The 24,492-nt window shown below is 55.3% G+C and overlaps 3 protein-coding genes across 10 annotated transcripts; 2 read left to right on the top strand and 1 right to left on the bottom strand.

Moving 5' to 3' along the window:
- Positions 1–227: 227 nt before the first annotated feature.
- Positions 228–7,120, top strand: FIS1 (fission, mitochondrial 1). 2 transcript variants are annotated; one of them, XM_025864554.2, is made up of 5 exons: positions 228–573; positions 4,270–4,402; positions 5,823–5,899; positions 6,365–6,470; positions 6,815–7,120. In XM_025864554.2, the coding sequence occupies exons 1-5, from the start codon at positions 484–486 to the stop codon at positions 6,910–6,912; spliced, it is 504 nt and encodes a 167-aa protein (XP_025720339.1). In that variant the 5' UTR covers positions 228–483; the 3' UTR covers positions 6,913–7,120. The 2 variants fall into 2 exon arrangements, with proteins under 2 accessions (XP_025720339.1, XP_025720337.1); XM_025864552.2 differs by lacking the exon at positions 228–573 and adding an exon at positions 3,194–3,351.
- A 144-nt stretch (positions 7,121–7,264) lies between these two features.
- CLDN15 (claudin 15) lies at positions 7,265–13,969 on the top strand. 7 transcript variants are annotated; one of them, XM_073884180.1, is made up of 6 exons: positions 7,265–7,686; positions 9,053–9,375; positions 12,154–12,249; positions 13,181–13,262; positions 13,349–13,465; positions 13,553–13,969. In XM_073884180.1, exons 1-6 carry the CDS (start codon positions 7,613–7,615, stop codon positions 13,668–13,670), a joined length of 810 nt encoding a protein of 269 aa, XP_073740281.1. In that variant the 5' UTR covers positions 7,265–7,612; the 3' UTR covers positions 13,671–13,969. The 7 variants fall into 7 exon arrangements, with proteins under 7 accessions (XP_073740281.1, XP_025720332.1, XP_025720335.1 ...); XM_025864547.2 differs by having other exon boundaries at positions 12,085–12,249; XM_025864550.2 differs by having other exon boundaries at positions 7,265–8,654; positions 12,085–12,249.
- A 5,112-nt stretch (positions 13,970–19,081) lies between these two features.
- Positions 19,082–24,343, bottom strand: ZNHIT1 (zinc finger HIT-type containing 1). Its single transcript, XM_025864647.2, has 5 exons — positions 24,254–24,343; positions 20,826–20,996; positions 19,756–19,835; positions 19,448–19,617; positions 19,082–19,366 (listed from the first exon to the last, which is right to left on the bottom strand). The coding sequence occupies exons 1-5, from the start codon at positions 24,273–24,275 to the stop codon at positions 19,345–19,347; spliced, it is 465 nt and encodes a 154-aa protein (XP_025720432.1). The 5' UTR covers positions 24,276–24,343; the 3' UTR covers positions 19,082–19,344.
- Between the last annotated feature and the right edge of the window lie 149 nt (positions 24,344–24,492).

Here is a 24,492-nt window from a genome sequence, read left to right as displayed (position 1 = left end):
CGCGCCCTGACCGCTCCCCGCGCCCCGCCCCGGTTTCCGCTCGGCCCCGCCTCCCCGAGGAGGTGGCTGCCGCGCGACACCCACGCGGCGCTCTCCTCCCCCGCTCCGCGCCAGCGGCTCCCCGGGTCCTCCGGACCACCGAGCCCTCTTCCTAGAGCAGCCCGGGAGGAGACCCCCCCCCCCGCGCCCCGACCCCTCGCTTCCTCCGGTGCCAACGTAACCGGCACCCGGAAGTGCAGACGTCTCCGCAGTTCTTAGAGTCTTCTGTACAGCTCCCGTCGTTACTCTTTGATTCGCGCCGCAAACGATGCTTGGACTCCTGGCCTTTGGCAGAGAGATGAATGAGACCCAGTCCCTGTCCACGTCAAGGACTGCAGGACTGGGTGATCAACTCGGTAGCGCCGAGGAGCTGGAGGCGCGGGGGCCGGATCGAAGGAGTCTGTCCCGGAGGGGGAACGGCCCCAGGGCTCCGGTGTTTGGTGAATGGAGAGCATTCCGGGTGGAAGAGAGGCGGCTGCCAGGAAAACGTCTCGCCGTGCAGGATTGAGGGTGCCTGAAGATGAAGCTGGGAAGGTAAGCAGAGGCGACCCTGAAGGGCTTCGTGGGCGTGAGAAGACGTTTAAACAATGTTCTGCGTAGCCCAGACGGTATTTTTAAGCAGGACACTGGCGCTCCGATTTGCACCTTTACAATACAACTGGCAGCCAGGCTGGGTTTGGAAGAGGGGGAAAAAATCTGACGTATGTATGAAGTATGGTGACAGAATGGAGACAGGGGTGGCCTGACATTCACTTATTCGTTAGCAGTCTTGTCTCTTCCATTGAGGTAACTTGCATGAGAGAAGGACTGTGTCTGTTTAGTTCATTTCGCTTGCTCAGCACTCCGAAGAGCGCCTGGCACACAGTAGGCCCAGAACTAATGTTTGTTGGGTGGCTGAATGAGTCAGTTTGCAGTGGATAGGACTTCCTGATTGGATAGCAAATGAAAGTGGGAGGTAGAGGTGAGCATCGCCGAAGACTAGAACACGAATAGTGGAACCCTGTTTAGGGGGTGTTTGCTGAGCTCTTCTCCCGGGCTGCCCACCAACAAGGTGCTGTAGGGCAAAAGACCAGAGCAGGCTTGCAACTAACCGTGTAGTCAAGGGAGGGGCCCAGGGCCCAGAATGTGCTAACAAGTGGCAGTTCTAGTTCTTAGTCCCAACAACCAAAAATGTCAGTTTCCTTTCTGCCCATTTACAGAACCAAATTTGAGAAGTGCCTGCTTTTTTGTTTTGTTTTGAATATTACAATCCACATGCAAAGAATCCATATGACTGTGACTTTAAGGTTGTTTGTTATTTCATTATATTCATGTATCATCATTTAATAAAACCATTCCCTGGCGCTTTTGTTGTTTGTTTACCTCCACAGATAATGCAGGAATGAATGTCCTCATGTCTTGCTTTTCCTTTTTTTTTTTTTTTTGCTTTTGTTGAATACTTCCACAGGAGATTACTAGTCAGATAATATTACGTCTTTTAGCTCTTAACTCATTTTCCCTCACTGCTTTCCAAAAAGTTAATAATAGCAACAACAATATCTCTTTAGGCAACACTTATAAATTATATGAGTATCTACTGGTGGTAGGTCCTGAGCTGGGCTCTAGGGGCATAATATGAGCAATATAGCACAGACCCTGCTCTCATGTAGCTTCCAGTCTCGTATGAGAGGGTGGCATTCATCAAGTTATCACACAAGTGTATAATTACAAACCGACAAATGGCGTGAATTAAAAATACTGGCTGCTAGCTAAGACGGTGAAACCAGTATTACAATTTCAGCAGCACTGGTGGTAGTTTGCGGGGTTTCATTTTTAATTTCCCTCTGTACTACCTTCGTTTTAAATTTTCCTGCTGTACTTGAAACAAATGGTTTCCCAGGATTGCTTTGCCTTCTGGCCTTTAAATTAACCTGAGTCGTTCCTCCCTAGTTCATCCTGCTGCTTATGGGAAGTCCTCTATTGTAAACCAGCAAAAAATTACAAATTTAGGCCTGAATTGTTTCAAGATGAATAGCTAGAATGTACTTAGGAACTTGTCCTATCCGCTCCTCTTTATTCTTTAACAGACTCCCCCTATCAAAGTCATTTCAGCTGTTGGAGCTAAGTAGAGAAGACTATCTCTTGCCTACCTGACTCACAAGGCTATTCTGAGAATTAAAAAAAATCAAAAAGGGGCTTTGCAAACATGAAAGGTTTTTGGATGATAATCCCTGCATTTGCACTGCCCTCTTTACTATTGTTCGCTTTATTTCATGTCTATTCAACAAATATTTATTGGACATTGATCTTGTGCCAGGTGCAGGGGATGCAAAGAGACACAAGATCCAGGTTCTACCCTCATGGAACTTACATTGTAATGTGCACTGGAGCACTGTGGGTCAAGGTGAAGAGAATTTGAAAGTCACTACCTACCCAGTCCCATCACTGCACAGCCCAGGTGCCAGAGGACTGAACATTTACGTCTCCCATGTTTTGACTGCTCCTCGCTGCCCACGACCCACGGCGGATCTTCCCCCTCAGGCACAGAGGAGGCTTTATCTAAGCATTAAAAGATTGGACCCTCTTTGCAAGTAATGGGGTAACAGCTTTTCTTTAAATTCCCATTTAAAGATTTCCACAGTATCCCCTATTCGTATGTACCCCAGTCTCTGGGTGTATGGTTAAGAGGTCCTGTTGTCAATCCTCTTGTAAGTCAGCAGAGGCCCTAAAAACCTTGGTACCAGTTATGATTTTGTTACAGGCACCGAAAGGTAATGTAGCCTCCGGTTTCCTAGACTTAGAGGGGGTGGGGCCAGAGAGGAGGTAGGTTTAGACTGGTCCCCCCCCTCAATTTTAAGATCATGCCGGGTCCTCCACCACCCTCTTTCTTCAGTTTTTCAGCCCAAGGGCTAATCACCAAGACATAGGCCCAAACTCTGTTAAGTTAGCCTCGGTGGAGGAAGGCACACGCGGGGCACTCGCGAGGACGAACACGGGACATCAAATTGTACTGTAAAGAGGTCCGCAGGTGGTTGGTGAGAGAGGGACCTTTCGGAGCGTGCGCATTAGAGCCCCAATGTGTGCGCTGGCGGCGCAGGGGGGAAGGGGCGGGGCGCCACCGGCGGAGAGGGGCGGGCTCGGCATCAGCTGCGTAAGGTGATTGGCTCTGCTATGGGGAAGGGGCCCGCTTCCGCCGGACGACGGAAGTGGCTCTCCAGCCCTGCCCGTAGGCCATGGAGACGGTGGCACAGTAGCGACCTAGGTGTGAGGATTGCAGGGGCGGCGGCCATGGAGGCCGTACTGAACGAGCTGGTGTCTGTGGAAGACCTGCGGGTGAGGCCTGGCCTCGAGGGAGGGAAAGGGAATATTCGGACGGGCGGGTCCCGAGGAGAGTCCGGTTGGGGCCAGACCCTCCACCCAGCATCAGTTTTGCCTAGGGAAGCGGAACTACGGCTCCCGGCATCCTCTGCAGCGTCCGGCCCCTGCCCAGAGGTTCTACTTTGTCCGGTAGCCTAATGGGAATTGTAGTTTTCTGGGCCGCCACGCCCCAGACCCGGGGCCTGCAGTCTGGCGTGGAAAAACTGACAGGTTCTGGGCGCGTGCAGGAGTTAGGAGGTCAGGGTGCGGACACCTTTTTTTTTCCCTTTTTGTTAGTGTTCCTTCAGTGAGGGGGGGGATATAGCAACTACCATAAAGATTCTTTCATATATTACTCACAGAATCCGGAACGGTGCTAAGTGTATTGCAGGCCATATCTCAATCTTTGTAGCTCTGTGGGCTACTGTGCGCACTGTGAGGACTGTTTTTATTCCCAATTTGCAGATAAGAAAAGGTCCAGGCCCGACAGGGTGGGGCTGGTTGGGGGAAGCAGCCACCGAAGAGGGACTGCGTGGGTGGTTGTTGAGCAGTTCTGACAGCGTGTTTACTGTTTAGCCACTCGGGGTCAGCTGCCTCGGGAGCAGTGCCTGGAGCCGCCACGAGGCGGCATCTCCGCTCGGTACCACTAGGGGGAGGGAAGCGGACGGGGGTTACCGTCCAAGGAGACAGCCCGTCGCTAAGAAGCAGAATCCCTGGGTCTGGGTCCCAGGGATGAAGCTAGCGGAACCTGGGGTGCCAGACGCCAAGAGCCGCGAGGGAAATGTGGCAGAGACTGGGGCAGTTGAGGTGTAACTGGGAATTGGACACGCAGGTCCTGCTAGAGTATGGCGGGCCCCTTCATTTCTAAATGACTCCTCTCCTCTCCTATGGCAGAAGTTTGAAAAGAAGTTTCAGTCTGAGAAGGCAGCAGGCTCCGTGTCCAAGAGCACGCAGTTTGAGTATGCCTGGTGCCTGGTGCGAAGCAAGTACAACGATGACATCCGGAAAGGCATCGCCCTGCTGGAGGGTGAGGTGCTAGGCTACCCCGCTCTCCCCTTCCCAGCTGCCAGCCGGATCTGCCCTCTACTGCCATAGCCTCGTTCACTCCCTCCATCCCCAGACTGGGAATCCTTTTTCTTATTTTTTCTTTCCTTTTTTTTTTTTTTAATAATCTTTTAAGTGCTGGGATCCTTTTTCAACACGGGAGCCTGTAATAGTCACCTCGCAGTTATGTCCCTGTAAAGAGCTGCGACAAAGGGCTGCCCCTTAGCCTGGCTTCTCCCAGGGTGCTTTTGGCTAATTACCACCTCATCCTTGTTCAGCCAGCCAGAGTCAGAGCACGGCAGTCCCCGCAGGACTCTGGCAATCTGGCAGCCTGACCATGAGGAGAGTGACTCGTCTGGGGTCACACAGCTAATGAATTCGTGGCCGAATTAGGACCAGAAGCTCCTGTCCTGTGTGTTCTAGACCCTTGCTCTTTGGCCCCACCGTGTTGCTTATTCAGCAGCTGTTGAAAACCTTCCATGCGGATGGTGTGGAAGAAGTACAGAAGACAGGCCCCCAAACCTGGGAGCAGATGGCCGCTGCTTTGATTGGAATCCTATTCCTATTGGTTTTGGATGGGTCACCATTTGTCAGAGGCCACAATACCTGACCTTTAAATTTCTCTGCCTCCTGGACCCTTTCTCTTGGTCCAGTAATCATGTGTACGCAAAAGCGTACTAGCGAAGGACGGCCATTGTAAATCTATAAAAATAAGAATCTTTTCTAATGCAAATAACTTCACCCTGCATTTGCCCATTTGGCTCATTCAGATTTTTCGGGTTTCCGCTACAGCTGGGCACAGCCGTAGATGGGGTCTCTAAGCATTGCCAGTTCTAGTTGAGGAGACAGAACAGACACTTGGGAAGATTGATAAACACCCACGAAACTACCAAATTCTGCATAGCATACAACCGAGCACATAAGCCTCTGGGAAGTCACTGAATTAAGAAAGAATCAGGTCATGTCACTCAGGGGATGGCTCACAGAAGATGAGCTTCGAGCCGATTTTTTTTTTTTTAAGGGGGAGGGAGGGCACACTCACTTGAACACTAGTCTGGGCAGCAAGTGACCGCAGTGAGAACGCGCAGCAGGTGCTAGAAGTGAGGAGAGCTGTCTTTGGCTTCTCCAGCGCCTTGATTTCCTGTCGGTTCACTTAGATGAGCCGGAGCTGACTGCAGTATGGAGACCAGGGTGTTGATCACCGGGTGTCTGGCAGCCTGGGTCCGTGGTGCCCCGGAGGTCTGACAGGGAAGCCACGAGTGGCCGGAGCTGGAAGGGAAGCACAGGACAGTGACTTTCTCCCAGGATCATACAGGGGTTCAGAGAATGGACGGGGTCTCTGGGACACAAGCACCAGGAAAGAAGAGAAGCGGTTTTCACCCTCTTTCCTCCACCCTCCCCAGAGCTGCTGCCCAAAGGGAGCAAAGAGGAGCAGCGGGATTATGTCTTCTACCTGGCTGTGGGGAACTACCGGCTCAAGGTAAGGCAGCGGTGCCACAGCACCCTCTCGTGTCTCTGCCACGGGACAGCCCTGGGCCTCAGGAAGGCCAAGGAGGGTGGTGTTGGGGACAGAGGTGCAAGGATATAGCAGGCTGAGGGAATGTGAGAGAGATTCCAGCTGCCGAGGGTGTGGGGAGCAAGGTGACCTCAGGTTGGGGTGCAGCCCCAAGCCTTGCGTTGTTATCTCCTCCAGCTTATCACCCCCACACAGATGGGGTGGTTTGTGGACTCTACTCCATTGGGTGGGGCTGGAGTCAGGGAGGAGGAGGGGTGGTGGAGGCAGAGGGAGGATCCCCCAGGGCCAGTGAAGGGAAGGCCCTCTGATGGGCAGGAGGAGTGACAGAATACTGAGGGAGGGTGTGTGTGTGTGTGTGTGTGTGTGTGTGTGTGTGTGTGTGTATGGGTGTGTGGGTGTGGGTGTGTGGGATGTTTTCCCCGAGTGCAGGAATATGAGAAGGCATTAAAGTATGTGCGGGGCCTGCTGCAGACTGAGCCCCAGAACAACCAGGCCAAGGAACTGGAACGACTCATTGACAAGGCCATGAAGAAAGGTGAACTCTTCCTCTCTGACCGTCTCCACTCCCCACTGTCCTGGGCCCCAGCCGTCCCCGGGCGCCTCTCGGCTCTTGGTTAAGTCCTCTTCTTCCCCCCCGCCCCCCGGGCCTGGGCTGGGCTCTCTGTGGTCTCCCTTTAAATGACCCCCTCCCTCCGCACCCAAGCACTTCCCGCTCAGTCCCTCAGAAGCCTTCTTTCTCCAAGCCCTGGAGTCCCTCACCTCATGACTCCAGGGGAAGAGGCACATCTTTTGAGGAGCATCGGGCAGGGAGAAAGAAGGTGGTGGGCAGGGTCCCTGTCGGGGCTGGGCTCCTGACGGTCTCCCTCTTCCCTTTCCCAGATGGACTAGTGGGCATGGCCATTGTTGGAGGCATGGCCCTGGGCGTGGCAGGTCTGGCTGGACTCATCGGACTTGCTGTGTCCAAGTCCAAATCCTGAATGAGACTGCACCTCCGCCTCTGCCCAGGGATACGTGGGAGCCTATGGAGGACACTCGAAGAGGGGGGACCCATCCATCCTTGCTCTTTCTTCTACACCCCATCACTGCCCTCTGGCGTTCAGCCTCCTTTCCCCAGAGACGTGTCCAGTAGCCCCAAACCATGTGCTCCGGGATGAGTGTAAATAAAACTGGGCCTTGGCTTGGGAACTGCTGTGTCCGTGTGGAGGAAGGGGCGGGCTCCATTGGGCCCCAAGGTGGGGGTCACCCGTGGTCCTTTCCTGCTCACCTTCTTACTCCTACCCCCCGTGGCTGGTGTGGGGTTTGCCTTTGTCTGCCAAGCTGCCCAGACCCCACGCCCTTCCTTCCTCCTCCTCCCCCAAAGCTGTGTGCTTGAGCAGTGGTAGGCAGGACGGGGGACGGGGACAAGGCCTTTGCGTGGCACAAGAATCCCGGGAGAAAGCAGTGACTGGAGGCGGGAAGGGCAGAGCTGAGGGGACAGAACAGGATTTATGTCTCCTGTCTCCTCCGACCCACACAGCTGCCTCTCAGCACGTGGAGTTTTCCACACCAGGGGGGCCCCCCCACTCAGTTTCCTCTAAAACCTCCACCCTTCCCTCCCGTTGTCTTCCGGCACACACACCACCACCACCACCCCGCCCACCCCGTCCTTAGAGGAGGGGCCGCTGCCCGGGGGCAGGAATGGGCATTTGGCAAGAGTTCTTGAGAAGAGTTACAAACCCAGGACATCCCGGTTGTCAGCTCAGAGATGGAAGGTCAGGACGCAGTCCCCACCCAGCCTGCTTTGCCCCACACCCGCCCGGTGCCAGGCTCAGCATGGGCCTGTCTTGCTTCACTGCATACCTCTCGTTCCACAGCCAAGCCAGCCTGGCTTGGGGGGATTGGGGAGGAGGCCCCTGAGGGGAGCGCAAGGGAGCCTGACACGGGGTGGGGGGGGTAGTGGGGGGATACACTTGGCTCAGTGATATCCTGTGAGACTGCCTGGGGGTAGCGTCCAGCCCCTGTCCCCTGGAGCCTGAGCCCCTGCTGCATTTGCAGGAGGAGAACCAGAGCTGGCCTGGCTGTGGCCTAGGGGCAGGAAATGGTACCATCCACACTGGGACAGGTGCTTGCCGTCGGCTTGGGGTGGGGACCTGGAGGTTTCTAATCCATAATTAATAGAGCTGGTGACAGTTCTGATGGCTGATTAGCCACAGGATCACATTCTGGGCGTGTAATTTATCCCCCTCAGTGGCCCTTGGCCGCAAGATCAAGCTTGGTGCTGAGAATCAAAGATTAATGCGACAAGGGGGGAAATTCAAGTTTAGGAAGTTGCAGTTTGGAGGAAAGCAACTGGTGGCCTCACCCCAGCCTGTGGTGTCCAGACCCAGGGTGGTCATCAAGGAGGGAGCAGTTCACACTCGCGGGGAGCTTTTGATCTGGGGTCACGGGTCTTAATACAACCCATGAGGTGAGGAAGCTAGTTCTAGTTCACAGAAACGGAAACAAGCTCATGGGGCTCAAACTTCATGCCTGCGTCGCTCTGGTAAATACTGGGTCTGGTTTGAATCCGGGTTGGTTGGACTCCAGAGCAGTGGGTTTCTCCCAAATACCCTGTTCCCTTATTCAACCTGAATTTTCCTTGGAAGATTTGGCCCAAATCCTAGGTCTTTTGCGTCTCTTAAGTTGTTCTCACCGACATCCAGGAGAGTGGGTCTGCTCCCCGGACCCTGCCACGCCAAAGGTCTGTCTGTGGGCACTCTCTCGGTTACCTTGTCTCTCCTTGTCGTCGTCTTCCATTCTCTGGCCCCCGATGAAGGCTGAGTCAGAGACGCTTCCCCTTGGCTCCCACTGCCTCCCATGGGGGCCCCTCCTTGGCTGTATCCGTTTGTTCGTCACTCCCATAAGTCCTCTCCGCCCCCCTCCTGGGGCGGGGAGCCCAGAGGCTGGGGGAGGGGGTGGACTTTTGGCCGGTTTCTTTTATTCCCTCCATCTCTTCGTCAACAGCTGCCCGGTGCTCTAGGCTCATTCCTCTGCCCGGACCTTCCGGGAAGCTGAGACCCAGAGAGAGGGCTGACGACAGAAACCGGGAGACAGACGTGAGGTCCACACTGCAGCTGGCCCCCCTTTCTCTCTCCCCAGCCTGCCTTTACGCCCCAACTTAGGCAAAGCCCCTCAAGTTCTTGTGGGGCTCAGCCCCTCCCCTTCTCTGGGGCCCCCAGTGCCCCTCGGGGCCCTGCATCCCACCATGTCAGTGGCCGTGGAGACCTTCGGTTTCTTCATGGCAGCGCTGGGGCTGCTGATGCTGGGGGTGACCCTGCCACATAGCTACTGGCGAGTGTCCACCGTGCACGGGAGCGTCATCACCACCAATACCATCTTCGAGAACCTCTGGTTTAGCTGTGCCACCGACTCCATGGGAGTCTACAACTGCCGGGAGTTCCCGTCCTTGCTGGCCCTCTCTGGTATGGGATGGGGAGAGCTCCAGGGGGCAGAGGGTGGCAGGAGGCTGGAGGAGGGAGAGACCCCCGGAGAGGGTGGGTGCTGCCCGTGGTCGGGCCTTGGGTGCCAGACTGTCAAGGGAGGCCTGGATCAAGCTGGGGGGTGGGGGCAGCGCCCTTTCTGGAACGGCGGTAGAGACCTCATTCCACGTGTCCCCCTGCCCTAATGTGACACCCCTAGTGGTTACAACTGCAGGCACCAGGGTCTGCCTGCTGGGCTCTGTTTACTAGCTCTGTGCCCCAGGCAGGTGATACGTGCGCTTCATTGACCCCATCTGTAGGCTCAGGGTAATAATAGCCCTGGCTCATGGGATGGCTGTGTGTTGGGGATAAAGCACACAGAATGTTAGCGTGGTATGTTAGCATATGTATGCACACAGCCAATTTCAGCATCTTAGCTCTGGCATGGGAGGGCTGGGGTTTGTGGGGTGAGGAGGGTGCCCCGTCTTGGGTTCTTGGGGTTGAGACACGTAAGAGCCTCCGGCTCCCGCTGGGGCATCAGTCCCACTGCCATGGCGAGTTCTAAAGGACCCTTTGAAAGGGAGTCTCCCTGAAGCTCTGAGGGTCTGGAAGCAGGTAGGGGATGTATGTGCGCACGCGCGTGCGCGTGCGTGTGCTCGGCGTTCTCGGGCAGTGTATTTTTTGAAGTTCTTTGCGGGCTGGAACTACAGCTCTTTTGGCCCAGGAAGGTTCTCCCTGGTGGCTGTCGCGTCTTCCTGCTTCCTGTTCACCCTATGAGTAGCCCCCCGGGACTTCCCAGGGGAGTGTCCCTTCAGTCGGCCCCATGCCAGAGACCAAGAGGGGAGGATCAGGTGCCCTATTCAGTGTTGCCCCCACGCCCTCCTTGGAGCCATCGTGCTCTTTCGGGTCCCCTACTGCAGGTGCAGGGTAGTGGGCAGAACTGAAGCCAGCGCTGGGTTTGGAACAGGGCTCCACGAAATCCCCCAGGAATGCCAAAGATTCTCTGAGAAATTAGGGGATCTGGGTGGGTCTCCGTGCCCCCACCATTCCCAGAATCTTCTGAGACAGCAGTAGGGGCTTCATGCTTTCATCCCTCTCCCCAGGACTTACTGTGTGCAAGGCAGGTGCCCCCCCCAACCCGCAAAGCTCCCTATAAAAGCTGAGTACCCTCTGAGCCAGAAGCCCAGAATGCTGGGTGGCCTGAAGAGAGGTTGGAGGCAGCCGACGCAGCAGCCGTGGCCATTCCCACCTCCCCCACCCCAACCACGCCGTGGCTTGAGGAGGGGCCTTTGCTGTGAGCCCGTCCGCCCGAGAAGGGCCCTGCTTGGAACTGCTGACAGGGGGGCAAGAGCATGCTGGCGGGCAAGGGCAGGGGGCCACTGCCCAGTGCTGGGGGTCATCTGGGCCCCAGACGTGGTTTCTAGGCTCTTCAGCTGTTCCCTCTCAGCGCTGTCTCCGTGGAGCCTGTTAGTGGCCTCATGGTACCAAAGCTGGGAAGCAGCCCCAAGGACGGGCCTTAACCTGCCCAGAATCCCGCAGGTGGTAGGGGGGCTGGAACCCAGGCTGGCGGGTCCTGGGGGGGGGGTGGGTCCTGTCACTTAATCCCGCCCAGCCCGTGCTCCCTCGGGGCCCACCAGTAATCTCCCCCTTGTTCTACCACGGCCACCTGGGGACCCAGGGCCAGGCAAGTCCCAGGTAGAGAAGCGTGGATGAATGCGTGCGTGGAGGATATGGGGCAGGGGAGAGGGTGGGAACTCCAGAGGGCGTGGCTGGGAGTGAGAACTTTGTCCCTCCTCCCTACCCGCCAACCCCGGGCCACGCCACACCCTCCTGGCAGAGACCCAGCCTTGCCTTCAGCACCAGAGGCACTGCCCCGCCCAGGGAAAGGGGAGCAAGGTCCTCGGAGTGCTTGGCAACCATCACAGAGAAGGGGGGCGGGGGGACCAGGAAGGAAGGGGGCCGTTTCCTTCGGCTTTGAGAAAGGGGAAACTGAGGCACGAAACACACCTGAGCTAGACGGGCTTGGATGGGTCCTGGCCCAGGTGTCCCACTTTCCCCGGCGGAAAAGGCCCTCGCCCAGTGACCTGTAGGCCGCCGCTGCCCCCTACCGGTCGCTTCGGGAGAAAGCTCAGTTCCGGACGATTAGGGCTGTGCCAGGCACCAGGTGGGGCCTAGAGAGAAGCAGACGGCGGGGAAGGGGCTGGAGTGCTCCAGTGCAATTTCTGTAATTCACAACAGAGCGTGGTGGGGACCTAACAGACCAGTGGTTCTCATCTGGGGGTGATTTTGTCCCTCAGGGATCATTTGATAGTGTCTAGACATGTTGATTGCTCCTCTTGGGACGGATTGCTACTGACATCTAATGAGTAGAGGCCAGCGATGCCGCCGAACATCCCACAATGCACAGGGCGGCCCCCAGAACAGAGCACTAACTGGCCGGTGTCAGTAGTGCCAGGAGCGAGCCTGTCTCGGAGCGCACCGAGGCCAGGTGGGGGACGGGGAGCAGACGCTAAGACTCCTTGGGGCTGAGGTGAGCTCCTGGGAAGGAGACCGTGTGGACCCTTCAGTTGAATAGGGCCTGACGGGGAAGGAGAGGACTTGAGGGTCTTTATGGGCTGAGACCCGAGCAGGGGCTGGCTGTAAGGGGCTGGCTCGGTCGTGGAGGGGGAAGGGGCCAGCTGAGGGACCCATGGCTGCGCCCCACCTCCCCAGGGTACATCCAGGCCTGCCGGGCGCTCATGATCACCGCCATCTTCCTGGGCTTCCTGGGCCTCTTCCTAGGCATGGTGGGGCTGCGCTGCGTAAACATTGGGAGCATGGACCTCTCCCGGAAGGCCAAGCTGGCGGCCACTGCGGGGGCCCTACACATATTGGCTGGTAATTGCGGGAAGGTGGTGGGTGTGCCCTGCGTTGTGGTCGGGGGTTGAGAGTGGTGGCAGTGGACCCGGGGTTCCCTGTCCTCTCCAGCTCTTCACGACCAGTGTGTGTCTCACCTTCCCCATTGCACTGACACGCGCCCTCCTTGCTCAGCAATTCCTCTCCCCCGGCTCACCCAGCCTCATGCTCACCCAAATCCCTCAGCTACAAATCAGTCCATCAGCAATGTTTCTTGAGCCCGCACTAGGAGCCAGGCATGAGCCAGGTGTGAGAGGGACCCCAAAGGTGAGTGAGCGTCTCCCCCCCCCCGCCCCCGCAGAGCTTACAGCCCGGCCAGGAAGACCAGAGTCAGGGGGACACATGCAAACCCACTGCACACACTAACAACACCAGGCGACAGGCCATCTCTTTTCAGTCTGTGAGGTAGGGTGGGTCTTGCCCTCTTCTCTAGATGTGGAAACAGGCTCAGAAAACTCCGGTGACTTAACTGGAGGAGCCCCCAGAGAGGGGTGAGGCTGGTCCTGTAGTCCAGGGGTCTCCCTGGCCTCAGGCCTTCACTGCACTGAGTGCCAAAGGCATGTCACAGGCTCTGGGGGCTTTGGGAGGCCGAAGAAACGGGCGTTAAGGGCAGGCTGCGCCCGACCGTTGCTGGGGCAGCTGGATTTCCCAGGACGGGTAGGATTTGACTGGGGCAGATTCCGAGTGAGGCAGCTAGGTGATCAAGATGCGGGGCGGGTCGCGATAAAGAACGGGCCAAGGGCAGAACGTGGGAGACTTAGACATGAAAGAGGGGCTGCGCTTGGGATCCTAGGAGGCAGAAAGGTCAGGAGCTAGGGAGGGAGTGCAACTTGCTCGTGGACTTGCGCCACCCCCTCCTCCTGCCCCTCTGCCGGGCCTGGGGCTCGAGCGTGACCCTCCTCTCCATCCCCAGGTTTCTGCGGGATGGTGGCCATCTCCTGGTACGCCTTCAACATCACCCAGGAATTTTTCGACCCCGTGTATGCAGGGACCAAGTGAGTGTGGGAGCCCCGCCCTGGGGGGCTGTGGGTGGGACTCGGCCGGCCGAGCTAGCGCTGCCCCGCCCGGTTCCTGTTCCCAGGTACGAGCTGGGCCCCGCCCTCTACCTGGGCTGGAGCGCCTCCCTGCTCGCCATCCTGGGCGGCCTCTGCCTCGGCTCCGGCTGCTGCCGCTCTCCCGACGCGGCCCCGGCTCCCAGGTAAGGGCGGCGTGCTGCGGCGGCGGCGGCGGCGGCGGCGGCGGGATGGGGGGCTCCCCTCCGCTGACCCAGGCCTCTCTGAACCAGGCTCCCCTACGAGGCCTCCGCGGTGCGGTCCCCCGGCCTCACTGACCACCTGCGCCCCGCGGCCTCGGACGAAGGCGACAGCACCTTTGGCAAGTATGGGAAGAACGCTTACGTGTAGGACGCCAGTGGACCCCCATTCCCCTCCCAGTGCCCCGGGCGGAGAGCGGTCTTCCAACCCCGGGGTGCAGGCCACGCCCCGACTCCGCCCCGTGGTCGGAAGCTACGCCCAGCTCTGACCGCGCCTCCGGCCCCGCCTCCTCCGTCTGGTCGAGAAACCGCCTCCTGAGAACTCACCTCGGACTCCTGGGGCAGGACCTTCTCGGTCTGGGCGCTGGTTGGTTAAGGGGGCGTAGGCGTCCCCGACCGTTTGTATTCTGTATAAATACGTGCATAAATAAATTTGTACTATAAACTGTTCAGGGATGGAGGGTGTCATGAAGTGGCTGGCCAAGCAACGGGTGGCTGGGGTTGGCCCCCAGGGCCATCTCAGTTTTTGGACCCCAGGCTGTCGTCTGTCCCTCTCTTTTATCACCTTTGGACTGTCTTCCGAAAAAAAGAGGAGGGGTTGCAAGTGATTTCAAGAGTGTGGCACTCATAATTACTGACAAGAGTCATCAAGGAGTGCGTACGGGAAGACCCACCTCTGGGAAACTGAAAGGGGCAGAGATATCTCCCCGGCCAGCCTGAGCTAACAAGTCTTTCTTGACGCTCGAACTTTCTCAAGGAGACAGCTGACCGTGAGCAGAGTTCCTTCAGCTGTGCCTAAGAGTGGACATCACAAATTGACAGCCCTTTGAAATTGTGTGTCAAATCAACCAGCTCTCCTGCAGGCAGATTTTTCTGGGGAAAGAGTCAACGACTTCCAGAAAAGTCTCTGAACAGCTCTTCCCAGAGGCTTGCATACCGGTGGGGTGTGTGTGTGTGTGTGTGTGCATGTGTGTGTGCGTGTGTGTGTGACTCAATGGTGTCCAACTCAGAGCACTGACTGGGTTGTGGGCTGGCTTGGAACAGGCCCAGTGGGAGACAGGAACATGAAGCCATAAGAGAGGCCTGGCATCCAATGAAAGGAGAGCGACAAGGGCCCTAACCCGGTACCCAGCCTCGGCAGTGCTGACCTGATGACCGGGTTAGTCACTGGGGGTGGCCTGGGTTCTGATCTTACCCCTTCTCCTTTCCCTTTCATCCTACCCACTCCCCTGTACTGACAGTCCCCCGGGGATGGAGAGACACCCACATCTGCATTCTAACTGGGCCCTCTCTCCCGAGCCTCAGAAGTACACGCACCCCCTGTGTGTTTTCCCCAGGCTGGCAAATTCACCAACTTCATCGCTCTCCCCCCAGCCGGTTCCTGTCATTCCTGTGACCAGCACAGTCGACCCCTGAGTCACACAGCTCCACAATGTCGATCATCTCAGGCTCTCCCTTCACTTCCCCTCCGCCACCTGCCCCAGATCCCGTGGATTCCCCCTCCTCAGTGTTCTTCACGTCCACTTACCTCGCTCCTTTCACTGCCTTCGCCAGGTCAGGCCCTCATTGTCTCCTGCTCAGGATAGGGGTCCCCCAATCGAGCTTCTCATCCGTCTTCCGAATCCTGTCCACATTCCTCTCGTGGAGCGTCAAGCGTTGTGCTGCCTTAGCAGGTCCCTGGTGCCTCAGGAGAAAAGCCCAGGACCATTAAGGCCTCGATACACTGCCCTAGCCCACCTTTCTGTGCCTGGTCCCTCCTCTTCCTCCGTACAACTGTGCTCTCCTAGCAAACTGGGGCGGCTCACTGGCCTTAGGAGCACACTGGCACGGGGGCGTCCCGCGGGTCTCCCCAGAAGCTGTTAAGGGGGTTCCTGCTCAAGAAGTTTGCTGAAGTCTTTTCCCCCTCACTCTCTGCTCCCATAAAGTTTATGGATGTCCTGCTGGCCAAGCCAGTTACGTGGCCAAGTGGAGAGTCAACGTGGGAGGGACTGCACGAGAGCATGGGTGCTAGTGTTGCGGTCTACCCATCTACTGTGCCAAGGATTGGCCCATGGGGTTTGCTTTGTTAGCAAACCCATAGTGGGTTTCTCTCTCAAAAATGAGACCCACCCCTTAAGAAGGGTCTTACAACTCTGAGAGGCCATCAGAGTTCCTCAGGGATGCCTGTATGCTGCATGCCCCCCCCCCCCCCACTGCTGTGAACAAGAACAAAATCACAATTACAATTACATCTCCTGACACCACCCAGGGCACTTCTGGACCCCAACTTCCACTCTGCCCCCCGCCCCACAGCTGCTACCTCCTTTCCCAGAGCCCAGCCTGCCTCTTCTCACCCCTTCCCCGCTCTCAGGAAAGCTAACCCGAGCCAGCCTCCACACTTGAGCATCTAAGTACTCGCCTTAACACGGGCACTGGGTTAAGTTTTGACATCTTCCGTCCCTCCTGCACAGTCATTCGGCTATTAGGACCCATCAACACACTTACCCTTTTAAACAATACTTATTTCCTTCTTTTTATAAGCTAGTGTGGCACCAAGACACGGCTCCTGCCCTCAGAGAACTCACAAGCTAGGAGCCGAGAGAAATGTAAACGGCAGGTTGCCGTGTTAGGGGCTAGGGCTACTGCGAGGAATGTCCAGTCTTTGGAGGAACAGGCTGTCACAAGGCTCGACAACAAACTGCTGGAGGTCTTAGGCAGTCATGTCAACGGCTACCACTGACTGAGAACTTTCCAAATGCCAGGCACTGGGCTGGGTGCCCCATCCCGTTTAATCCTCCCACTATCAGGGCGGTGGCTGTAAGAAAGAGTGACCTGTAAGTGACCTGTCCGAGCCATGCAGTTCAGAAACAGTAGGGCCAGTAAGACCAGTAAGACCAAGATTTGCCCAAGACTGAAGACAGCAGGGTCCTGGCCTTTCCAAACTAATTCAGTCAACTAAATTCAACTCTCATTGAGGGCTGTAGGAGTGAGCCCCCAGGCTCTAGAATCAACCTCTTCTGCCTCCCCGTGCGCCCAGGAGGCTGTGCTGCTCCCTCACTGGACACCGGGGCCACCCTCTACACACTCTTGGCACCCTGTTGATTTCCCAGAGACCCGGGTGTCTCCCAGGGTAGAGACCAATCTCCCCAGCACCTAGGAAGCTGGCGAAAACTGTTCAAGGCTTTCCTTGTTTTAAGTGGGGGTCCAGAGACCCTTCCTAGAGAATGTCAACAGAGGACTCCTGGAGCCCCCTGGTGTCAGAGCAATGAGGAGCCCGTGGGTCTGGCTCTGTCCTATCAAGGTCAGCTGGCAAGCCTGAGTGTGTCACCGAGGAGGCAAATCTTACACCAGGCAGAATCTAGGTGATTCTTTTTATAACAGCAAAATATGGAACAAAGCCAGCGGATTTAGGAAATAAACCAAAGAGATCGTGCTCAGTGCAAATTGGACAGGAAGTCCAATGCGGGTGATCACAGCGAAGTGCTGATGGCGTTTCTCAGCCAAGACATAGTCTTTTATTCCCCTCCCTTCTTTCCTTCCTTTTTTTTTGTTTTTTTTGTTTTGTTTTGTTTGTTTGTTTTCTTGCTTGCATGTACTTCTTGATGGAGAGGAAAACTGAAAGTTTAGGACCTGGAAAAGTTTCCCTTCATGGGAAGGATAATAAATTTAGGCCAGAAGTCAGAAGCCAGCAAACTGGACTCCTGGTGTCCCAGTTACTACTGCTGCGTAACAACCATCCCAAGACTCAGTGGCATAAACCATTTGATTATACACATGGATGCTGTAGGTCAGGCATCTGGGGTGTAGCAGAGATGGCTTATGTCTGCTCTGTGATGTTGAGGACACGGCCAGGAAGCCTCAGAACAGCTGAGCTGAGGGTGATTTGATGCCTGGTGCCCGGAATCATCTGGAGGGGTCTTCACTCCCATGAGGGAAGCCTGGGCTGGGGTGGCGTGAAGGCTTGACTCGGCTGGATCTGGCAGCGGGGGCACCTGCGTGTGGCTTCCCCGTGCAGTCTGGGTGCCTCGTAGCACAGCAGCTTCAGGATGGCTGGATTTCTCATATGGTGACGGAGGGATCCAGAAGAACAATTTTCCTAGTTGACAAGGCAGAAGCTTCCCTGCCTTTTACTACCCATCCTTGAATGTCACATGGTCTCAATTCTGCCACCCTGTACTGGTTGAAGCAGTCATAATTCTGCCCCAATCCCGGGAGAAGGGGACAAAGACCCTACCTTTTGATGAAAGGACAGTCAGAAAATGTACAGCTGTCTTTTAAAACCACCAATTTGGGACTGTCCGCAAACTGTGTCCTCACCATCAGACTTGGAGCTGTCCCCAACACCACTGACCCAACCTCAAGTCTCCAGAGAAAGGGCAAGGAAGACACTGGGAACGTTTGGGCCAGCTGTTATAAAGCCCCAAAAGGGGAGAGAAGCGCCTATGCAGGTGCCTAACATGGAATTTGCTGGATCCCATTTTAATACCTTATTGAGGTCATTTGTTCAACAAGTACAACAAATATGTCCTAAGCATCTGCTTTGCTATGTTCAAGAGGGGTACAGGGCCTTAAGACAGCAACTCCAAGGAGCTTTATGAGCTCATAGCTTGCAGTCCACTTAGAGGAGGCATGGGTGTAAGAAACTTTAATACCATATAAGAATTACAGCATCCGGAGCCCCCTGGGTGGTTCAGTCGGTTAAGTGTCTGACTTCCACTAAGTCATGATCTCAGGGTCCTGAGATCGAGCCCTATGTCGGGCTCTAAGCTCAGCAGGGAGTCTGCTTCTCCCTCTGCCCCTTCCCATGCTCATTCTCTCTCTCTCTCTCGCTCAAATAAATAAATAAATAAATAAATGAATGAATGAATGAATGAATTACAGCATCCAGGGCCACCAAGAACAGAGGCCTCGATATCGTCAATTCCCCCACGCTTCCCAGAAATTTCTGGGTTTTCTCTGATACTAATAATTTCACATGCTGCAGTCCCTGGTAACAACAGCCTCCTTGGGACAACTGCTCCTCAGACCGGCGGCACCAAGGACAAGGGTCGCTCTCTCCATTGGGTTAAAGACCAGAGGACGGGGCACCTGGGTGGCTCAGTTGGTTAAGCGACTGCCTTCGGCTCAGGTCATGATCCCGGAGTCCCGGGATCGAGTCCCGCATCGGGCTCCCGGCTCAGCGAGGAGCCTGCTTCTCCCTCTGACCCTCCCCCGTCTCATGTGCTCTCTCTTTCTCATTCTCGCTCTCGCAAATAAACAAATAAATCTTAAAAAAAAAAAAAAAAAGACCAGAGGACGAAGCCAGGGCTGGCTCCTTCCACAGTATCATTCTGCCCCCGTCCCCAAAGCTCACTCTACTTGCCTGTCACCCAGTCCTGGCAGCACTCAAGTGATACTCAGAAGAACTAGAGAAACAAAAAGCAAAAGCAAACGCACTCAATAAATCACCAAAAAATGACAACAAGCGGCAGCCAACAAATGCAGAGACGGGCATTGCAGGAGAATGGGATAAAATCTTCCACGGTCAGACAGGCAGACCATGGGAGGGGTGACTGACAGGTAGAAGGAAAAGCCGCAGAGCAGTGAGTAGGACAGGAGACCTGTGACCAAACAGGTTCTTCCTGGCATGAAACCTTTTATTACAACAGCACGCTGAGGGCCCAGCCCACTTCCCTGCACACAGTCCCTGGGAGTAAGACTGCTCTTCCCTGGCAGGCTGGACACAGCTCTGCTGAACTAGCGAACGGCTCCTCTCTAGGTCCAGAAGAGCACCTCTCCCTTTGGCCAAGCCCTCTCCGAGGCTGGGGTGGTGCACGGAAGGCCCTCTCCTCCGGGGATGCCCAGGCTCACACAGTCCACTTCAAGCACCTGCAGGCAGAGGAAGCCCAGGATGAGGAGAGGGTCTGGGGCCTTGGGGGCAGGGGAGAGGAGGGGCTGTTCCGAGCTCACCTGGTCTCCTGGTGGGTCCCCAGACAGCGCACGGTGCAGTATCGGGCACCGCAGCTGACACACGTATAGGGGGAGGGGAAGCCGCAGACGGCACAGAAGGGGCGCTGGGGCCGAGACGGGGGTCCTGCACAGGCTGTCAGGTAGTTGGGGCCCTCGGCCACACTCAGGTTCTGCCGAGACAAGGGGAAGGGTCCACAACTCCTTGCCCACCCATGTAGCAAACACCCGCCCAGGACCAGGACCTCTATGGGCTCATTTCTTCCCTGCAGGGCCCTCCCAGCCCCTGGGCCAGCCCCTCCCCCACTCACCTGCTCCTCCAGCAAGGCCTGAAAGTTCTTTCGGAAGCGAAGTTTAAAATGATCGCCTCGAGTTTTCTTCTTTTTCTTTCCTACAGAGGAAGGGCAATTAGAGTTTACCCCTTGAACGACGAGGGGGTTAGGGGTGCCAACCTCCTCCACACAGTTAGAAATCTGTAATTTTCAGCTGCCCCCAAAACAACTCCAAATAGTCTACTGTTGGCCAGAAGCCTTACTGATAACAATAAATAATAAACAATAAGCACAAATTGTATATGTTATATGTATTATACACTGTATTCTTACAACGAAGCTGGAGAAAACAAAATATTAAGAAAATCATAAGGTTAGGGGCGCCTGGGTGGCTCGGTAGTTAGGCGTCTGCCTTCGGCTCAGGTCATGGTCCCAGGGTCCTGGGATCGAGCCCCACGTCAGGCTCCCTGCTCCGCGGGGAGCCTGCTTCTCCCTCTCCCACTCCCCCTGCTTGTGTTCCCTCTCTCGCTGTCAGATAAAATCTTTAAAAAAAAAGAAAAAGTAAAAGAAAATCGTAAGGGAGAGAAAAGACATTTACAGGACAGGACTATAAAAAAGCCCATGTACAAGCGGACCTGCAGAGTTCAAACCCGTGCCGTTCAAAGGTCAACTGCAGTTACCTGGCACGTGCCAAGAAAAACCCCCTCTTTTTCTGCACCCTCATTCCCGACACCCATGACTCCGCTTCCTGCCCACGTGCTCCCCTGGGTTCCGAGTCAGCCTCTCCTTCCCATGTGTGTCCCTCCCCTCGCTTCTCCAACCAGCACCTACACACATCTCATGCTCCCCTAAGGCTTTGTGTCAGAGCTGGAAGGGCTCTGGGAGCTCAGCTCCTCCATGTTCTGTATTCTCCATCTGCTAGAGGAAGCAGAGGCAGAGAGGGGAGAGCGGCTGGCTCACTGCCGCAGGAGCCAGTCCCGGGCAGAGCAGAAGAGCTCCCCTGTCACCTACCCACCCCCCAGCCCGATGTCCTTCTACAGTCCTGAGCCAGGCAGACCCTCCCACTTCCTCCCACCCTTCCTCCTCCTCCACCCGCCTCACCGCCTCACCGGTGTCCGCATCATCATCAAACTGAGGCAGCCTTTTGCCGAGCTGGGGGAGTCCTGCATGGGGGTCGTCCTGGAAGTTGTCGTTCTCCAAGGCCTCGAGCTGCCTGTTGATGCGGCGCTGTCGGGCCGCCCGGTCTAGCACCCGCCGCTGTCCAGGGTCCTGGGAGCGAACTGGATGGGGCAGAGCCAGAATGATGGGGGCACAGGAGAGAAGCTAGGGTGGCCTCAGCCTTTCCTCCCAATCCCCAGACCCAACCAACGAAACGCCTCCTGGAGACCTCTCACTGCTGGCAGAAATCACACAACCATGCAGACGGGGGCCACAATACACTCTGGGCCCCCCGCCTCCACTGGGACTTTAATGCATCCCGCCTTCATCCTCAGCAACCCCATTTCCTGCCACAAAGGACACGGGCCACATGTAGAGAAGCTCATCTTTCAGCCCACCCTCACATATAAATGTATGGGCACCCACCTTCCCTCTGTTCCAAGTGGATGCACCCCCCACACACCAAGTCCCACTGCTAAACCCGACCCTTCACCTCCAACTCGAGTCCTTCCCTCCCTCCTGCATCTTCAACCCCTCTTCCCCCACAGGTATTTTCCTCTCACTGGAAAAACCTGCCAAACTCTCACATGTCAACCCAACATCACACAGTGACTCATCTTTGAGAGAATGATCCATGGGATGTTTCATTTCTTCATCTCCCATCCACTCCTCAACCCCCAGCAAACTGACTCCCATTCAGTGGAAACAATTCACATTCAGGACCCCGGTGACCTCATAGGGCCAAATCCAGTGTGTGTTTCTACAATCCTCCTTTTAAGACACCTTGAGACTGTACCGATTATCTCCCTTGGGCGGAAAGAATGCCCTCATTTGCTTCCTTGACATGACTTCAGGCTTTCCTTATGGTTATAGACACTCAATGAATATGCGTTTTTTTAAAAGATTATATTTATTTATTTGACAGAGAGAGAGAGACACAACGAGAGAGGGAACGCAAGCACGGGCAGTGGGCAGGGAGAGTGGGAGAGGAGAAGCAGGCTTCCCGTGGAGCAGGGAGCCGGATGCAGGGCTTGATCCCAGAACGCTGGGATCATGACCTGAGCTGAAGGCAGACACTTAACAACTGAGCCACCCAGGCGCCCCTGAATATGCGTTTTAATAAAGAGATATTTTGTGCAGAATTAACAGACCCAGTGAACTGGAATGGTAATAAGAGAGAGGTTTAAAACGGTGAAGTCAACAGGTGATTTCCTGCAGCTGAATGAACAGCCAACAGCTGTGGGGCTCAGGAGAAAGTTGAGAATTGACAGCACCACTTTTGGTGTCATTCACTTTTGGGTGAGAGTTAGAGCCCCAAGTTTGGGGTTGAAATCCCAGGAAGAGTAAAAAGATTGAGAAAGAGATGGGGACAGCCCTCTTCTTAGCAGGGAGAGAGTAGGCCACATGAGAGGCTTAGAAGAGGAGCCAGAGATGGCCCCACTGACGCTGTAGCTCAAAATTTAAAATCTTCCCATCCAAGTCTGCTTCTCCTCCGTACACTCTTTAAGTAAATGGAACCATCTACACAGACATCCTAAGCAAGAAACCCAGGAGTTATTTTAAAGCTCCCTCTTTAGCTCTCTTTATCAGGGTCTGATAGTTCTACACAAAATATCTCTTTATTCAGTCAACAAATATTTACTGAGTGCCTCTAATCCTAATAATAGCATCTACACTAAGCTCTTTGTGTAAGAGCTTTAACCCTTTATCAACCTTATGAGAGAAGTATCATTATCATCCCCAGCTTAATGAAGTTCAAAGGCTAAGAAGCATGTCCAAAGCTCACATAGCTAGTAAGTGGTGGGTCAGAATTCTGATCCAGAACTGCCCAGCTCTGGATCCCTGCATACTGCCTCCCCTCCAAGTGCCCAGCGGTGCGCTAGGCCCTGGGAATACATGAGCTTACAGTCAGGTGGGGAATACAAATGATCGAATAGCCATGCAGAGTACCGCATAGTATATGCTCGCACAAGGAAGTACAAAGTGCTACAGAGCACAGGCCAGAAACACCTAACTTGGCCTTGGTGTAGTCAGAAGATTTTCCAGAGGAAAGTCTAGGTTGAGTTCTGACTGAGGAATAGAAGTTAGCTTGGTTGGGGGAGAGGGAAGGGTGTGTCAGGCCTTTGTACCAGCATGACAGAAAGCTTGGATGGGAGACCATGGTGCCTTCAATAAATTATAAAAAGCTCAGTAGGGCTGCTATATAAAGTATGCCGGGGGGTGGGGGAAGACTGTGGATATAAAGTCAGGCAGACCATTAAAAGTCTTACCTTTAAGCATCTAAAGGAATTTGGATTTGAGGATTTACAGTGAGAAAAACGGAGATCCAGCAAAGAGTGGTTTTAAGAAAGGACTGACATGATTGGATTGATTAAAGTCAATCTGGCTGAGTGTTCCACCCACATCTCTTCTTACCAGGACTAAACTACTCCAACCTTCCCTAACTGGCCTTCCAGCCTCTACACCTGTGCTGTACAATAAGGTTGCCACTGCTCGAAGGTGGTCATTCAAATTCGACGTAGATTAAGTAAGATTAAATAAGATGTAAAATTCAGTTCCTCGGTGGCACTAGCCACATTTCACGTGCTCAAAAGCCACATGTGGCTAAAGCCTGCCATGCTAAACAGTGCTGATTAAGACCGTTCCTACCATTCTAGAAAGTTCCACCGTACAGTGCTGCTCCGTACTGAAGCCAGAACTGCCTTTCTAAAAGATGTATCTGTCTCGGCTGTGCCCTTGCCTTAAAAGAGCCGTTGGTGGTTCTCCACAGAACTGACACTCTCCAGCGGTGTACAGAATGCTTTTCAAGTGCACCCCTCCCCAGTCCTCCAGACTCTCTTACTGTTCCTCCACAAGCCCCGAACTGTGAACGTGGCTTCCTAAGCGACTTGCTTTTTCTCGCTTTCCTGCCTTTGCACGCGCGGTTCACGCTGCCGGGAATGAGCCTCGGCGCACCTGCACTGAGCGAAACCGTGACTCGACTTTCAAGACCCAATCAGAGCATTTTTTTCTCCCTCCAAGCCTTCCCTGTCCCCTCGGTCCCAGAAGCCAAGTTAGGTGCCACTCCTCCCCGCGCCCAGGAGCTATGCACCCCTCTGCCGTCGCACGTATCACTCTGAAATGCAACGGCAGGTCTGCGTGTCTGTCCCCCTCCCAGAGAGCCAGCTTCTGGATGATGGGGACCTTTTTCCTCTCTCCAACCCCAGCGCAGGCATGGAGCGGGCATCAATACAAAATGAATGGATGGTCTGAGGGGCTACCCCGACGCCAGGACCCGAGGGCGGGGGAAGGGATTTAAGACTAATAACTGGGTGAGAGCCCCCTAGGCCAGGGTCGGGTCTGGGAGGAGGTAGGGGGCCAACCTCCGGGGCTCACATACCCGAAGTTTTCTTCTCCACCATTTCCACAACACAGCTGACGGAAGAGCCTACTGCGCACGCGCGCTAAGCAACCCGCTGCGGAAGGGGGGTGACACCACTTCCGGCAGCGCGCGCGCAGAGTAATCCCAATGGAATTCCTATGCGTCCGCATTTTACGTGGTGTTGCCCAGGAGACGAGAAAGCTTTCGGCCATGTTTTATAGGGGCAAAACCACTTCCGGCCTGAGTGTAGTTGTGTA

Source organism: Callorhinus ursinus, unplaced genomic scaffold, assembly GCF_003265705.2.
Source record: "Callorhinus ursinus isolate GAN/ISIS: 27379988/994484 unplaced genomic scaffold, GSC_fseal_2.0 scaffold55, whole genome shotgun sequence".
Taxonomy (NCBI): Eukaryota; Metazoa; Chordata; class Mammalia; order Carnivora; family Otariidae; genus Callorhinus; species Callorhinus ursinus.
Note: the sequence above shows the minus strand (reverse complement) of the source record. Positions and strands in the feature narration are given on the sequence as shown.